The sequence below is a fragment of the Myxine glutinosa genome, chromosome 7 (assembly GCF_964187855.1).
Source record: "Myxine glutinosa chromosome 7, kmMyxGlut1.1, whole genome shotgun sequence".
Classification (NCBI taxonomy): domain Eukaryota; kingdom Metazoa; phylum Chordata; class Myxini; order Myxiniformes; family Myxinidae; genus Myxine; species Myxine glutinosa.
Genome location: NC_136267.1, coordinates 88,239,509 through 88,256,110, shown reverse-complemented (window position 1 = coordinate 88,256,110; position 16,602 = coordinate 88,239,509). Strand labels below are relative to the sequence as shown.

Here is a 16,602-nt window from a genome sequence, read left to right as displayed (position 1 = left end):
TAACTAGGCTTTTGACACTGTCTGGTATCTTTTATTTCTTGTTAAAGCCTCTACTTGGTGCGCCGATAAATATCATCGCTCTTGGTGACATCTTCTCCGCTCTTCTTGAGCATACATATCTCACGGCAGAGTTTTGTAACAAATCAGGACTCTTGGCATACATCATTAGCATCTTTGCCTCTAATACCACTTTGCCAAGGATTTTACATGATTACAAATGGTCTTCACCACATTAACAGAAAAGCCATCAGGTGATCCCTATGAACAAATTTAGAGAAGCATGAAGGTGCTTTATAAACTGCGAGCAACTCCAATTCACTACAGACCAATCACTCTTTACCAAAACTCGGAATATTACTCAGTGGAGTATGACGCGATGGAGTACGACGCGATGGAGTACGACGCGATGGAGTACGACGCGATGGAGTACGACGCGATGGAGTACGACGCGATGGAGTACGACGCGATGGAGTACGACGCGATGGAGTACGACGCGATGGAATTCTGCTACCCACTACAGGCTAGTGGCTCTTACATTGCCACACTGCTGGAGTAGTTCAAGCTTTAAGTGTCGTTACCATTGTTGGCAGTCCCTTACCATCGAAATATCAGTTGCCTTTTGGTTTGACAATCTGACTGTCTATCGTCACGTCGCACAGGCATCCTCCACACAATCAAATATTTATTTCTCTCCAGCCTCAGCCAGATCACACCGTTTATAAACTCAGTTGCCGATAACCTCTTACATCCAAGCTTTTTTGTTACCCTGTCCTGTGCAATTTTGTCAATATATCCATCCAATGATGTTCCTCCATGGATATGGTGAGCCCCTCAAGAAAATATTGTGGGCAGACTCCTCCCCCTCAACATGCATCCCCTGTATCTGCTAACCTTATTGATCTGGAAGTGATGGGTGTGATCTCCCAAGTGATGGGAAAAGCTAGCAAAAGTATCCTTTCTTTCTCTTTCTCTTCCTCTTCCTCTTCCTCTTTCTCTTTCTCTTTCTCTTTCTCTTTCTCTTTCTCTTTCTCTTTCTCTTTCTCTTTCTCTCTCTCTCTCTCTCTCTCTCTCTCTCTCTCTCTCTCTCTCTCTCTCTCTCTCTATCTCCCTTCCCTTCTCTCCCTCCCCTTCCCTTCTCCCTCCCCCACTCCTCTCTCCCCCACTCCTCTCTCCCCCACTCCTCTCTCCCCCACTCCTCTCTCCCCCACTCCTCTCTCCCCCACTCCTCTCTCCCCCATTCCTCTCTCCACCACTCCTCTCTCCCCCACTCCTCTCTCCCCCCACTCCTCTCTCCCCCACTCCTCTCTCCCCCACTCCTCTCTCCCCCACTCCTCTCTCCACCACTCCTCTCTCCACCACTCCTCTCTCCCCCACTCCTCTCTCCCCCACTCCTCTCTCCCCCACTCCTCTCTCTCCACCACTCCCCTCTCCCTCCTCTGCCTCCCACACTTTCTCTCTCCCCACTCTCTACCCTCTCTGCCGCTCCCCTCTCTGCCGCTCCTCTGTCTCCCGCACTCCCACGTTTCCCTCACTCCCTGTCTCCCCACTGCTTTGTCTCCACCACACTCCTCTCTTTCTCCCCCAACATCCCGCTCCCTCCCCCACTCCTCTGTCTCTCCCCCACTCCCCTCTATGTCCCCTCACATCCTGCTCCCTTCCACACCCCTCACTTCTCCACATTTCCGTGCTCTAACCTTTTTAAACAGCTTCAATTTCCTTTTCAGTTTTTTTTTGCTTTTGCTATTCAGTTGTTAATTATATTTGATATCTAATGTACCATACTCATTACAGAGTGTCTGTGCCACCAAAGCAGCTTTCTGAGCAATGGTTATACTGGGTGGTTTGACATTGTAAATTTGTAATTGGCCTTGGTGCTGGCGAAAGCTCACCTACTCTTCATGAAGGACACTGTGGGAGGGAATCTTTAACGTGCACCAACTAATGTCGGAAGACGGGACGCCAGTTTAACATCCATCAGAGGGACGGCACACATGGATGATTTATCCAGTCTGTGAAACACCGGGATGATAGTTTATAGCTGGGCCGGGATTCAAACCCAGGCTATAAACCTTACAGAAGAGTGTGGGTACCTCGGAGGTCATCCTGTCTGTCGAGGCCGTACCTTAACGCAGTTTTTTTGTTTGTTTGTTTGTTTATTTGTTTTTGTATACAGAATCGAGGCCCGTGTAAGAGCTAACACATTGAACATGAAAACATGCACAGACACATAAAACATGCAATGAAGGCAGCGGGAGACAAGAGGGAGAGACAAGACAAGAGACAAGAGGAGACAAGAGGAGAGGGGGAGACCAGAGGGAGAGATAGGGAAGCACACAAGCACAACAACAGAAGAGAACAGGGACGTCGGTAGATCTGTGGAAGGGGGGGGGCTGGGGGAGGAGGAAGGGGTACACGGTATAAAGCAAATGAACACTTCTAGAAAGCCCAGGAAAGAAGCTGGGGATTTAAAGAGGCGGATTTGGGGCATTTTAATGGGGGTAAAAAAGATCAAGGTTTTGGATGTGGGAAGATAAGAGATGGTGGTGAACAGCTGTTTTAAAGACCTGGAGGGAGGAGGGGGGTTGAAGGGAGTGGAGGAGTTTGTTCCAGAGGTGGGAAAAAAGAGGAATGAAGGAGTGAAGGTGAGCAGAGTCTTGATTTTGGCAGTTTAACCATAAGAGGGTTGCAGGCAGATCTTGTGCATCCTGCAGGAATATTTGGGAGACAGAGCCCAGAGAGAGCTGGGGGAGCAAGGCCGGAGAGGAGTCGGTAGAAGACAGAAAGACCACCTACCTGCCTGCGGTGAGAGAGAGAAAGGCCCTCAGAATCAGCTTCATCGCGGGAGATTCCAATTAAATCAAACTAATTAATAATTAATAATCAAACTGCGATTCCATGTTGTATGTATTACTATATGTTAGAAATGTATAATAAAAGTAGAATCCTAATCCAAAAAGATCACAATCGATGTCCCTGTACGGTGTAACATAAAATCAGACATACAATAATTTCCTTTAAGAGTGAAAAAATTAATGTTTGAGCCATTTTACCTCACGTCTCACGGAGCCTATTTATTTACTTTTTCCTCATTTTGAACAAATCGCTTTTTTCTCATTTTGTTCCAATTTCACTCTAGATTTCGACATAATTATTTGGGCTCGGCCATGAGTGAAATATATGTGCAATATGGAATCAGATTTTGAATATCAGCTTTAATAAGCCTCTACGATACATTATTCAATCTTGCCAGGAGCCAATCACATTGGACCTAGCCTCACACAGCCAATCAGCATAATTGTGAACAGACAGCCATCTTTGTTTTATATATATATATATATACATATATATATATATATATATATATATATATATATATATGTATATGTATGTATGTATATATATATATATATATATATATATATATATATATATATATATATATATATATATATATATATATATATATATATACATACATACATACTAGTGGGGTCACCTATGGGAATCCCACGGGCATGGACGTGTGTGACATTTGGACATAGTGAGTTAGATGCTGCACATTAAATTTTACAAAATGGTTACTGGAAATTCATCAGATCCAGAAATGGTGTAATGAACACAATTTATTTATTTCACATAATATGTGACCCCTCACTCCTCTCCACCCTCACGCCTCTCCAATTCCACTCCTCCTCACACTCCTCTCCAATACCTCCTCACACTCCTCTCCAATACCTCCTCACACTCCTCTCCAATACCTCCTCACACTCCTCTCCAATACCTCCTCACACACCTCTCCAATACACCCTCACACTCCTCTCCAATACACCCTCACACTCCTCTCCAATACCTCCTCACACTCCTCTCCAATACCTCCTCACACTCCTCTCCAATACCTCCTCACACCCCTCTCCAATAACTCCTTGCACTCCTCTCCAATACCTCCTCGCACTCCTCTCCAATACCTCCTCGCACTCCTCTCCAATACCTCCCCGCACTCCTCTCCAATACCTCCCCGCGCTCCTCTCCAATACCTCCTCGCGCTCCTCTCCAATACCTCCTCGCGCTCCTCTCCAATACCTCCTCGCACTCCTCTCCAATACCTCCTTTCCAATACCTCCTCGCACTCCTCTCCAATACCTCCTCACACTCCTCTCCAATACCTCCTCACACTCCTCTCCAATACCTCCTCACACTCCTCTCCAACCCCTCACACTCCTCGCCAACCCCTCACACTCCTCGCCAACCCCTCACACTCCTCGCCAACCCCTCACACTCCTCGCCAACCCATCACACTCCTCGCCAACCCCTCACACTCCTCGCCAACCCATCACACTCCTCGCCAACCCCTCACACTCTTCGCCAACCCCTCACACTCCTCTCCAACCATTCACACTCCTCTCCAATCATTCACACTCCTCTCCAATCCCTCACACTCCTCTCCAATCCCTCACACTCCTCTCCAATCCCTCACACTCCTCTCCAATCCCTCACACTCCTCTCCAATCCCTCACACTCCTCTCCAATCCCTCACACTCCTCTCCAATCCCTCACACTCCTCTCCAATCCCTCACACTCCTCTCCAATCCCTCACACTCCCCTCAACTCCCCCACACTCCACTCAAATCCCTCACACTCCTCTTCAATTCCTCATACTCCCCTCCAATCGTGCCTCACTCGCCTCTCCAATCGCCCCTCACTCTCCTCTCCAATCGCCCCTCACTCCCCTCTCCAATCGCTCCTCACACTCCTCTCCAATCGTGCCTCACTCGCCTCTCCAATCGCACCTCACTCGCCTCTCCAATCGCTCCTCACTCACCTCTCCAATCGCTCCTCACTCGCCTCTCCAATCGCTCCTCACTCGCCTCTCCAATCGCTCACTCGCCTCTCCAATCGCTCCTCACTCGCCTCTCCAATCGCTCCTCACTTGCCTCTCCAATCGCTCCTCACTCGCCTCTCCAGTCGCTCCTCACTCGCCTCTCCAATCGCTCCTCACTCGCCTCTCCAATCGCTCCTCACTCTCCTCTCCAATCGGCCCTCACTCTCCAACCCCTCGCTCCTCTCCAACTCCTCACTCCTCTCCAACCCCTCACTCCTCTCCAACACCTCCTCACACTCCTCTCCAACACCTCCTCACACTCCTCTCCAACACCTCCTCACACTCCTCTCCAATACCTCCTCACACTCCTCTCCAACACCTCCTCACACTCCTCTCCAACACCTCCTCACACTCCTCTCCAACACCTCCTCACACTCCTCTCCAACACCTCCTCACACTCCTCTCCAACACCTCCTCACACTCCTCTCCAACACCTCCTCACACTCCTCTCCAACACCTCCTCACACTCCTCTCCAACACCTCACACTCCTCTCCAATACCTCCTCACACTCCTCTCCAATACCTCCTCACACTCCTCTCCAATACCTCCTCACACTCCTCTCCAATACCTCCTCACACTCCTCTCCAATACCTCCTCACACTCCTCTCCTATACTTCCTCACACTCCTCTCCAATACCTCCTCACACTCCTCTCCAATAACTCCTCACACTCTCCAATAACTCCTCACTCGCCTCTCCAATCGTGCCTCACTCGCCTCTCCAATCGCGCCTCACTCGCCTCTCCAATCACTCCTCACCCACCTCTCCAATCGCTTCTCACTCGCCTCTCCAATCCCTCCTCACTCACCTCTCCAATCGCTCCTCACTCCCCTCTCCAATCGCTCCTCACTCCCCTCTCCAATCGGCTTTTTCCCGTCTCATTTCTCTCCCGTCTCGTTCGTTTTCTTGCTGCATCCTGTTCAAGTTTGCATTTACGTTCGTCGACAGACTCGTTCGCCTGTCTCATTCGTTTTCTTGCTGCATCCTGTTCAAGTTTGCATTTACGTTCGTCGACGGACTCGTTCGCCTGTCTCATTCGTTTTCTTGCTGCATCCTGTTCAAGTCTGCGTTCTTCATCGATCATCTCATTCATTTTGGAAAATAATGGAAGTTTCCACGCAACGCATGAATTGTCACGATCCTCAAGAGGAAGTGTCTCGTAATCATCAAATGACAAATGGCAAGTAAATTACATTGTGAAAATTAAAGATTTCAAATAAACCTATTTAAAGTGTATGCGCACATAACTAATAAGAAAAAAACGAAGAAATATCTCTCGGTAATTTCCTGAAACATTTTACTTCCGGATAATAATATTGAATGAAATGATAACGAAGAAATATCTGTCGGCAATTTCCCGTCTGTGGCGACACGTGAACGAAGCTATGCTCCTCTCTCCACATTATTGTGACGACATATAAATTAAATATTTAATCGTGACGATTGTCATCAAATGGAAATATATCTCGCAATTTTCCCGTCTGTTATTTTAGGCGGTGCATGACCGACCATGCCGCGATTTTTAAACAATATATCTCAGCAATTTCCGGTGTGTGTGTGAATGTTCTCAATTCTTTCTGAGACCGAGTCTAAAACCATCGATAAAAATTAAATCAGATGGTGAATGCGGGATAAAATCGTGAGGGTGACTCAATAAATGGGCTTTATTTTACAGGCCTTTGAGAATTCATTTCGTTCTATAAACGGAAACTTTCATCGGATTTTCTTCCCGTTTTTTTTTTCAACCGAGTCTAAAACTATGTTAGCGACTGTTAAAAATGAAATGATATATCGAATTTGAGTTGAAATAAACCTGTGTGAGAGAGAAAGACAGCACGGGCCTAACTAAACAGGCCTCAAAGCTACTCGAGTTAATAAAATGGTGGATATTTGTTTACGTGAAGCCTCTCCAAGAATGGGTGGAGCTACTCTGCAAACGGACTAAGCCACACCCCGGACAGACAGACAGACAGAATCACCTTCGCCTATTATAATATAGATATTCCACTCAGTTGTTATTATGTCAACCTCCACACTTCGACCTGACACCTGCATATATATTATATGTAGCTATACGATGCTTGACACCTGAATAGATATTAAATGTAAGCAGTTGTGCTTGTGCGTAAGCAGGTATGTCGCACGTATTACCTGCATGCCATGGTGGTGGTGAGGAAGACTAGCGTTAGCATGCCCAGGATGCACACTGCTGGCAATGTTTCCGTACAGTGGTTGGCTGTTGGGGAGGTGCAGGTATCCTGGTAGTGACCCTGGTAGGGGGCTCTGGCTGTAATCCATGTCCACCTGCAATCGGGGGTTGAGGACGAAAGCGAATCGCTAATGAAAAGGCGATAAATCATTCATGTATGGCACACGAATGTCAAAGCGATTGCTATTCATGAATGTTATCCTACCTTGACTTAGTCAAATTTACCGTGTTTCACCTGTTTCCCCTTAAAATACTCATCATGTGACCAACTTCAAGGATGTAGAGAGCAAGTTGGAGGCTGAGAATTTGTGAGAGTCAGAATGTAAGAACTCTGGCCATGCTGCTTTGATTTGTGCATGTGCTGATTTGAAAGTGAGTGCAGGGAGGGAAAAGGATGTTTTACATTGATGAACCATCTGTGCAAGAACGACCTGATGTTGTCGTTCAGAGGGAGTGTATTTGTCTTTGAGCTGTCTAGTCTGGGTTCTATTGTTCACCCAACTACAAACCGTCACCCTGGTGCTTCACAGCGTTGTACCTAAAGGTTCACTGTCCGTCCGATGGCATGTTAAACCAGGAGTCCTATTTGCTAGGCATTCACAGGTGGAAGTGAAAGATCTCACCATGCCATTTGCAAGAGTAGGGAAGAGTGCCGTGGCCGTACCCTGACCAAATTTTAGATTCCTGCCCTGACTTACAGGGGAACTGCATCAGCGTCAGAGCTGCATCTTTCATAAATGATGCAAGCAGCAACCCAGATGCTGCATACACATGATCATGCATGTGATTGGTTTAAACGATGTAAAAGTGGTTGTGTAATTCAAGTTAAAGCCCACACTGCAGAAATATTGAGTTGACCATCCACTGAAGTACAGAACTTACCAATTGGGTTCCAGTTCAGTAAAGAGGGACAAATAAGCAATGCTTCACGTCTTGGCATTCAGTAACTTCAGTAAATTCAATAAAGCACTCTGTCAGTTTGTCCTGAACGTGTTGATATACAAACTCCTCCATGAGCCTTTGAGTACTGGAGAAATAATAATAATAAAAATAATAAAAGAGTACCAATAATAAAAGTCGGGTAGACGAGCCGGTAGGTAATTTAGCCAAAAATACAGTTATTTCCATTTTAAGAGTGACGACACTGCCATTACTGATACTGATTGAATGCAGTATTTGTAAACAATAAACTGGCGTTTTGATGCAGTGCCAGTAGCGGGGAGATGAATTCTGGAGGCTCTTCAGAATGGGAAGCACAGTCTCAGGGGTCGACATTTAGGTTTTGGGCGTTAAAGATCGTGCATGGTATTTACAACCGTAAGCCAACATGTGCTGGTATCCTAGCAAATATTATTTTAAATCATGATTGGAGAACAAAAGGAAAATGGAGGGAGGAAAAAAAGGAAGAGACCAAACCTCAACAACGGCGAAGAGATTAACTAAAAGGTAAAATCGACAGACAAGGTAAGGGCAATTAACAAAAAATTCCATTTACCAAAACCACTCCTTAATAATTGATGAAGAGGGAAAACAGGAATTACTTATCATTAAAATTAGCATGGCGAAAACATTTACCTAGCTTAGGGTCCTGTTACTGTGCGGTCTCACAAATAATGGCTGCAAATGTGGATCTCACAAACACCGGTGGAGTGTGTGGATCTCACAAACACCGGCAGAGAGTGTGGACCTCACAAACAACGGTGGAGAGTGTGCACCTCACAAACACCAGTGGGGAGTGTGGATCTCACAAACACCGGCAGAGAGTGTGGATCTCACAAACACCGGCAGTGAGTGTGGATCTCACAAACACCAGCAGGGAGTGTGGATCTCACAAACACAAGCAGGGAGTGTTTATCTCACAAACACCAGAGGAGAGTGTGGACCTCACAAACACCAGCGGGGAGTGTGGATCTCACAAACACCGGCGGAGAGGGTGGATCTCACAAACACCGGCGGGGAGTGTGGATCTTACGAACACCAGCAGGGAGAGTTGATCTCACAAACACCAGAGGAGAGTGTGGACCTCACAAACACCAGCGGGGAGTGTGGATCTCACAAACACCGGCGGAGAGGGTGGATCTCACAAACACCGGCAGGGAGTGTGGATCTCACAAACACCGGCGGAGAGTGTGGATCTCACAAACACCGGTGGAGAGTGTGGACCTCACAAACACTGGTGGGGAGTGTGGATCTCACAAACACCGGCGGAGAGTGTGGGCCTAATAAACACCAGCGGTGAGAGTGGATCTCACAAACAAACACCAGCAGGGAGTGTTGATCTCACAAACACCAGAGGAGAGTGTGGACCTCACAAACACCAGCGAGGAGAGTGGATCTCACAAACACCGGCGGAGAGTGTGTATATCACAAACACCGGCGGAGAGTGTGTATATCACAAACACCAGCGAGGAGAGTGGATCTCACAAACACCGGCGGAAAGTGTGTATATCACCAACACCGGCGGAGAGTGTGGATCTCACAAATACCGGCGGAGGGTGTGGATCTCACAAACTCTGCCGGAGAGTGTGGATCTCACAAACTCTGCTAGAGGGTGCGGATCTCACTAAAAATAATGGAAGTGAAGCATTTTAAAATGTTGTTAGATGCTTTTAAATAAAGAAGAAAGAAGCATGTATATTCAATGAAGGATCTCACATGTATATTCAATGAAGGGATCGATCTCACATTGGAGATATTGAGAAAAGCGAGATTAAAAAAAAGAATAGTGTACAGGAAGTACAGGCAAGAAATTCAAGGAAAATGAGATTGTTGTAAAGTGAAAAAAATTAAATCAAGTTTTTGTTTTTTTTTTTGTTTTTTTTTCAAGTGAGGAGGGGAAATAGGATAATATTGAGGTGATATAAAGTACAATATTTGGAAAGAAAGAAGCCAAGCAAGGACCACGGAGACAAAAAGGAATTAATTTTCTCAGCGACTATCTGAGGAGTAGTCCTGGAACAACACAAAAACGAATTCAACAAATACAGCACAACAAGGTAAAATTTAACACGGAAAATTGAACGGAAACAAACAGAAACACAGGGATAAGGATATAACAAAAAACACAACAAATATGGTTTGTAAACTTCGTTTCAATGAGGTGAAGCGGCAGCTGCAGATTCAACCAACACGTGTAAAAATTCACAATTTTGCCATCTTCCCACAAATCCAAATACTTCACCAACTTCCCAGTTTCAGCTTGGCAACCAAATGCACGGGTAAACTTTTCTAATTAAGAAATCATGGGAATGGTAACCTTAAACGAGCAAATGTTCACATTTACCTGAAATTGTTTAAGATTGATCTTTCTTCCCAGATACTCATTTTAGCTGTTAAAATTGCCCAAGATCCTGGGGTATTGTAAAAAATATATTTAATTTGTGTGGGGCCATTTTTATTTTGTGCCAGGTTTCAGCAAACCTAAAACTGTATTTCAATCTGAGTCTTACATTTGTCAGTCAGAAGACATTTATATTTGCCACATATAGTGCACATGGACACAACGCAGTATGATTACACATTTCAATTATTGTGTTGATGATACAATGGTGAAATATATGTCAAATGTCAGACATTATATGAATGTGTCGCTTTAAGACATATTGCGACAGAGGAAGAACATGTCAGAAACCATCCCATCCATTTGGATGTTCCGGCATCCATCCCATCAATTTGGATCTTTTGGCATCCACATTCATCCCATCCATTTGCACGTCTCGGCATCCATCCCATCTATTTGGATATTTTGGCATCTGCATCCATCCTATCCATTTGGACCTTTTGGAATCCATCCCATCCTTTTGGATCTGTCAGCATCTATCGCATTCAATTCATTTTGACCTCTTAGCAAAATCCCATTACTGTGTACCTGTTGGCATCCATCCCAGCCATTTAGAACTGTCGGTATCCATCCCATCCATGAGGACATGTTGGAACCCATCCATTTATTTGGAGCAGTTAACACCAATCTCCTCTATTTTGACCTGTCAGAATCCATCTCACACATTTGACCTATCGGCATCTATCCTACCCACTTTGGACATGCCGGCATCTATTCCATTCACAAGTGAAATCGGTACCTGGGGCATATCAGCATGAGGCTTGTGTAGATAGTTCCATCCAGAGAAAGGGATTTGAGACACACGTGTGTCTTTAAGTTAGAAACCCTTGGTTTTCCCTCCAGTACATTAACCAGATTGTGCATAATTCTTCCAGGCAGGACAAGCCTTGAATTGATCCCATTCCTCACCACCAAAACGTTCCAATATTCGCTGCTGCCATAACTGAATTCAAGTTCAATTGAGTCAACACTCAAGGGTGTTTGGGCACCAATGTGGAGACATTAAGGAGAGGCATAAAGGAGGCTACGCGCTGATCAATCAGCACTTCATTCACGTTATTACCATGGCACCATGCTCAAATCATTGTAAACCACAAAGACAGGAGGTAAAGTAATTGCTCCGGAATAATATTTAGAAACTTGTAAATGATTGTTTTTTTTCATGAGGGATTTACCTGGTGGAGCAGAGACATTATCAACACAACTCACATTTGTCCGCTGCTATCCACTTGTGACTGGAGATACACGAGCAACTTTCGGCATTCTTTTCTTGGCAACCGAAATTAACAATAAAAATTGACCATGTTTGAGAAAAAATAAAATTCACAACTTGATAACCAACATTTGAGCAAATGTTTGATTGGCAATCAAGTTGCTTGAGTATGTGGTATACCACAACACTATTTTACACAATTCAGTCGACCAGGCCTGTGTGCGTTCAGCCAATGATATTGCATTTCCTAATCAAGCGATTTCACTCAAGTGGGTATGGATATTCACAAGTGGCTGTGTGAGCAAATTTCACAATCCATTGGGTTTTTTTCACCTATGGGTGTCACACAAGGGTATCACTTAAGTCTTAAGGTATTAGCTATGGGTATCACCTATCTTTAATGTGGTGGTGGTCTTGAAGTGATGGCAAGCACTTAAATAGATCATTGAGGAAGGGGAGGGAAGGGGTCTGAAAGGAACATATAAGGTAAATGGAGAGGGGAGGTTGGGTTTTACTAAACAGCTATTATCAATCCTATAATACGTAGATAACTCTGATGTAGAGTACCACGGTATAGGGTGAGAAGGCCTGCTTAATACAACCAATATATCACAAACTAGAACGACTTTCGGTCGAGCGCATACCTCCACCAGGCTGAACAGTTTACCTTATGTACCCAAATGATAGGCCGAGTCTGCATCCAGACCTGACCGAAAATTTAATTGGCATGTTCTGGTCACCTACCCAAATCATCCACCAGATTTTGCAATAATCCATTAACAACTTTCTGAGATATCATGCAATATTTCGTTTGGGGCCCATCCCTCAATGGTGAAGAATCACTTTTAAAATTCTTGGATCTGGATCTGGATCTTCACTAAAATCGAATCAATTCTTCCTTGTCACACCCAACCTGTCCACCAATTTTAGACTGAATCCGTTATCAACTTGAGAATTCTTGCTCACAGACAGACAGACAAACAGACAGACAGGGGTGAAAACATAACCTCCATCCACCTTAGATATTAGAAGTATTAAAATGCCAATACTCGGCATGAAAGCCATGGATGCCATAGAAGTGGGGACCTAGAAGAAACACCTGCTCAATCAGCAGCATGGAGGGAGGGAGGTGTGGTGGAACGTTATTTTGTGTTGTAGAACTTTCTTCCTTCCATGTAAATGCTGCTTCCCCAGGATGAAGATTACCGCACTGCGGGAGTTTGGTTTATTTCTTAGCGATAACGTCCAGTTTTAAAGTTATTCTATCCAGCAGTGCAGGAGTTCATTAGCAGGTATTATAATTCACCCACTTCTGATGATAATTTAGTTATCTTCTTTTTTGTTATACATATAAATGTGAACGTCGGTTTGTTCGTTTGTGCCTCATGGACAGCCCAATGAAGTGACTTGGAGAGGGAATAGGGGATACATGGGGGGTAACTTTTCACGACAAAAAACATGGGTGCATCAGATTTAGACTAGGGGCGTGCCCAAGGGACGTGGCAGCAGGGCGTGGCAAAGGGGCGTGGCTTTCTCGGACTATAAAAAGCCCACTACACGAAATTGCGTGACTGACTATTTTTTTTCCCAGGCAATGCCGGGTAACTCTGCTAGTTTATCATAAAAGTAAAAACCAAAAGTTGGAGGTGGCCATCCCAACTTTGTAGAACGTTCCCATGCACACCTAGAATACAACCAACACATTTCAACTTATTTTATCCACCAGTTTAGGAGCAAGTACAAAAAAAACAGAACACGTATGTAAATTGGCTAGTTAGTTATTCATTCTACAAGGTTTTCATATCGAGATACTATTATAACATTGTAAACATAATGGGACTTGAAATACACTCTCCCACATGGAGCAGTGCTACACAATACACATTTACATACAGAATTTGCATCCCTGACCCCTCCCGAATCCCCACTATTAATTATTTTTAACACCTAAAAACATATTGGGCACACCCACCAAATTTTAACTCACCAGTACATCCATTCCCTATGGGAGCGGCAGAAAGGGTCATTCCTCTCTAGGGTATATAGATTATAGTAGATCTAGGGTCGGGCCTCAATAACTTTGGGGTTGTGTTTATTTACCAAGTTTCTTGTGGAGCACTCGCCAAGTGGTTTACGCATTCGAGTAGTCACTCCATTCAAAACCGTTGATAAGGAACCGCTGGCTTGGCGAGCACTAGCTAGCTGCTTGGTAACTGAACACACCCCGGGTTTCCTCCCTTTCAGTTTCTTGTTAAACAGCAGTAGCGACTGTTTCAAAAGGCCAACACGAAAAACGCCGCATCAGCGGCAGGGTCATGTGGGGTATATAGATTACAGTAGATATTTTCTCATTTCCATAAGCAAATTTGCCTCATGGATGTCGGGATTCCTTCAAATTTCTTTCAGTTTAGTGTTAAACAGCATTAGGGACTGTTTAAAAAGGTAATCATATGTGTTTGTTGTTTATTATATTTTCCTTCTGGTTGAGGCCGTTGCTCCTATGAAACACCACGATAAGCTATATATAAACATTAACACGGCGTTTGTTCAATGAGGAAACATCCCTTTGGGAGAGGGATATATCATTAGTATTAATTTTGTTTTTAATAACATTAGTATTATGCTTTTGTTATTAGAAGCGTCCTTGGAAAAACACCACAACAAAGCTATGTTAACACGGATATACACCTCAACATGCAACTCCATTGGAGGAGAAACCCCATTTGGCAGAGAAAACCCCTTTCGCGGAGAAAACCCCCTTGGCGGAGAAAACCCCTTGGGGAGGGAGGCAAATGAATTCACTACAACCTCCATTGTGCGACCTTTAGTCATGTCAATTTTGGTTGAAATTGAATAAGTAACGACCGAATGTATTGTGATAAAAAAAATGATCAGACAGACAGACAGACAGACACACACCAAATTGCGTATTTTAGTATGATTCTGTTCAGCAGTTTATGAGGGCATACAAGTCAAACCAACACATATATACACACACACACACACACACACACACACACACACACACACACACACACACACACACACACACACACACACACACACACACACTTATACACAGTATAGTATGATATTACTGTTGTGTAGTTGGCTTCTAGGGGTTAAGAATGTAAAGCTTGCATGTTTTAGGGTAAGAGTGAAGTAAAATGAACTGTTAAATGCATTTGTGTTGATTAATCATACAGAGAGCATGTGGTCGCCCTTCCAAATGTTTGTGTCTAAAACCGCTTCTCCTACTGCCCCTTTTAATGTTTTATCCACTGTAATCTGTCCTTATTTGCTTTTGAGGAATTGTGGCTTACACACAAACTGAGGAACAAGTTTTAGCGTGACTGTGCCGGGCCTAGAACATTCAAGGGGAGTCAAGAACTCAGGGGAGGGTTTTCCCCTTGAGTGAGGCCTGAACGGCTAAGTTGGCAGGCCTTGTGGACGTCACAGGGCAGGGCGTCATTGGAGGTAATAAAAGGGCTGGCTGTCAGCAGCTCGAGGCTTGGCTGGTCTGGGGTTCAGTGAAGGAGGACATGCTGTGGAGTTCAGTGAAGGAGGACATGCTGTGGAGTTCAGTGAAGGAGGATCATGACAGCAGTGCAGAGCCAACACCTCCCACCACCCCATATATTCCCCTCCTGCCCAGAGCCCAGACCTCAGCATCATGCCAAGCTCCCCTTTAGACGTGTGTGACCAGGGTGCCTGGTATTAGACGGTATTCCGTGTCTTGTGATTTTTCTCTCTGGTCCTTCTTCTGGGGAATGCTTGAGGCATTTAAGAATAGAATAACTAACACCTTTGGACCGTACGAAACCCCAGGCTGAGTATCTCTTGTATTTTTTTTATTTTTTTTTGTATACTGAATCGAGGCTCGTGAAAGAGCTAACATTTATTTCACAAACAAATCAACCAGACAAACAAAATATATAAAAAGAGGGAGCGGAAGACAAGATGGGGAGAGAAGGGGAAGCACACAAACACAACATTTGAGAGCAGGGAGAAGTGTGGGAGGGAGAGGGCTTGGGGGGAGGAGGCATGGGAAGGGGGGGGGGGGGGGGAGAGGTATAAAACACAAGGAGACCAAGGACTTCCAAGACAGGAGTTGGTATTTCAAAAAAGTGTAGGATTTGGGGTGAAATTAGCGGGGGTAGAAAAGATCAAGGTTTTGGATGGGGGAAGATAAGAGATGGTGGTGAACAGCTGTTTTAAAGACCTGGAGGGTGGAGTGGGATTGAAGAGAGTGAGGGAGTTTGTTCCAGAGGTGGGAGAAAAGAGGAATGAAGGAGTGAAGGTGAGCAGAAAGTCTTGATTTTGGCAGTTTAACCTTAAGAGGGTTGCAGGCAGATCTTGTGCGACCTGTCGGAATATTTGGGGGACAGAGCCCAGAGAGAGCTGGGGGGGCAAGGCCAGAGAGGAGTCGGTAGAAGACGGAAAGACCACCAACCTGCCTGCGGTGAGTGAGTGAAGGGCCCTTTGAGTTAGCTTCATCGCGGGAGATTCCAAAAGTGCATTGGTGTGTGCATTGAGTGCATTGGTGTTCTCATCACCCTCCCTGTTTGAATACACACTTTGAATTTACTGGGTCTCATTGAGTTATTTGGACTGTCATGATGGTGAGGAAAATAGCTGTGTTGGCTTTTATAATCCTTTAGAGAATAATTTGGACTTGAATGAGTTACACTCCATTGAAATTACTCTCCAGCTGGGTAAACCGATCCGCTCATGCCACCATTTTGGGTGCCTGGCATGGAGGGAAATCTATCTAGTGCACTGCCCAATCAGCCACATACTATCCAAATTGAGCTATGTACAGGTACAAATAGTCCCTTTATCCGGCTCATGACATCTGGACTGATTGGCTGATGTGACCACTTTAACAATATTTTCAACTCATTCTCTCCAGTGGTTCTGGAGTGCAAACAAAGCAAACAAACAAACAGAAACAAACAAAT

At 44.8% G+C, this 16,602-nt stretch overlaps 1 protein-coding gene across 7 annotated transcripts in view; it reads right to left on the bottom strand.

Moving 5' to 3' along the window:
• The window catches only part of LOC137431393 (cyclic AMP-responsive element-binding protein 5), a 219,280-nt gene that overhangs the window by 121,106 nt on the left and 81,572 nt on the right, over window positions 1–16,602 (bottom strand). For all 7 annotated transcript variants that reach the window (XM_068122675.2, XM_068122677.2, XM_068122678.2 and 4 more), the window contains one exon: window positions 7,031–7,183. In XM_068122675.2, coding sequence (XP_067978776.2) covers window positions 7,031–7,183 — 153 coding nt within the window. The remainder of the gene's footprint in view (window positions 1–7,030; window positions 7,184–16,602) is intronic.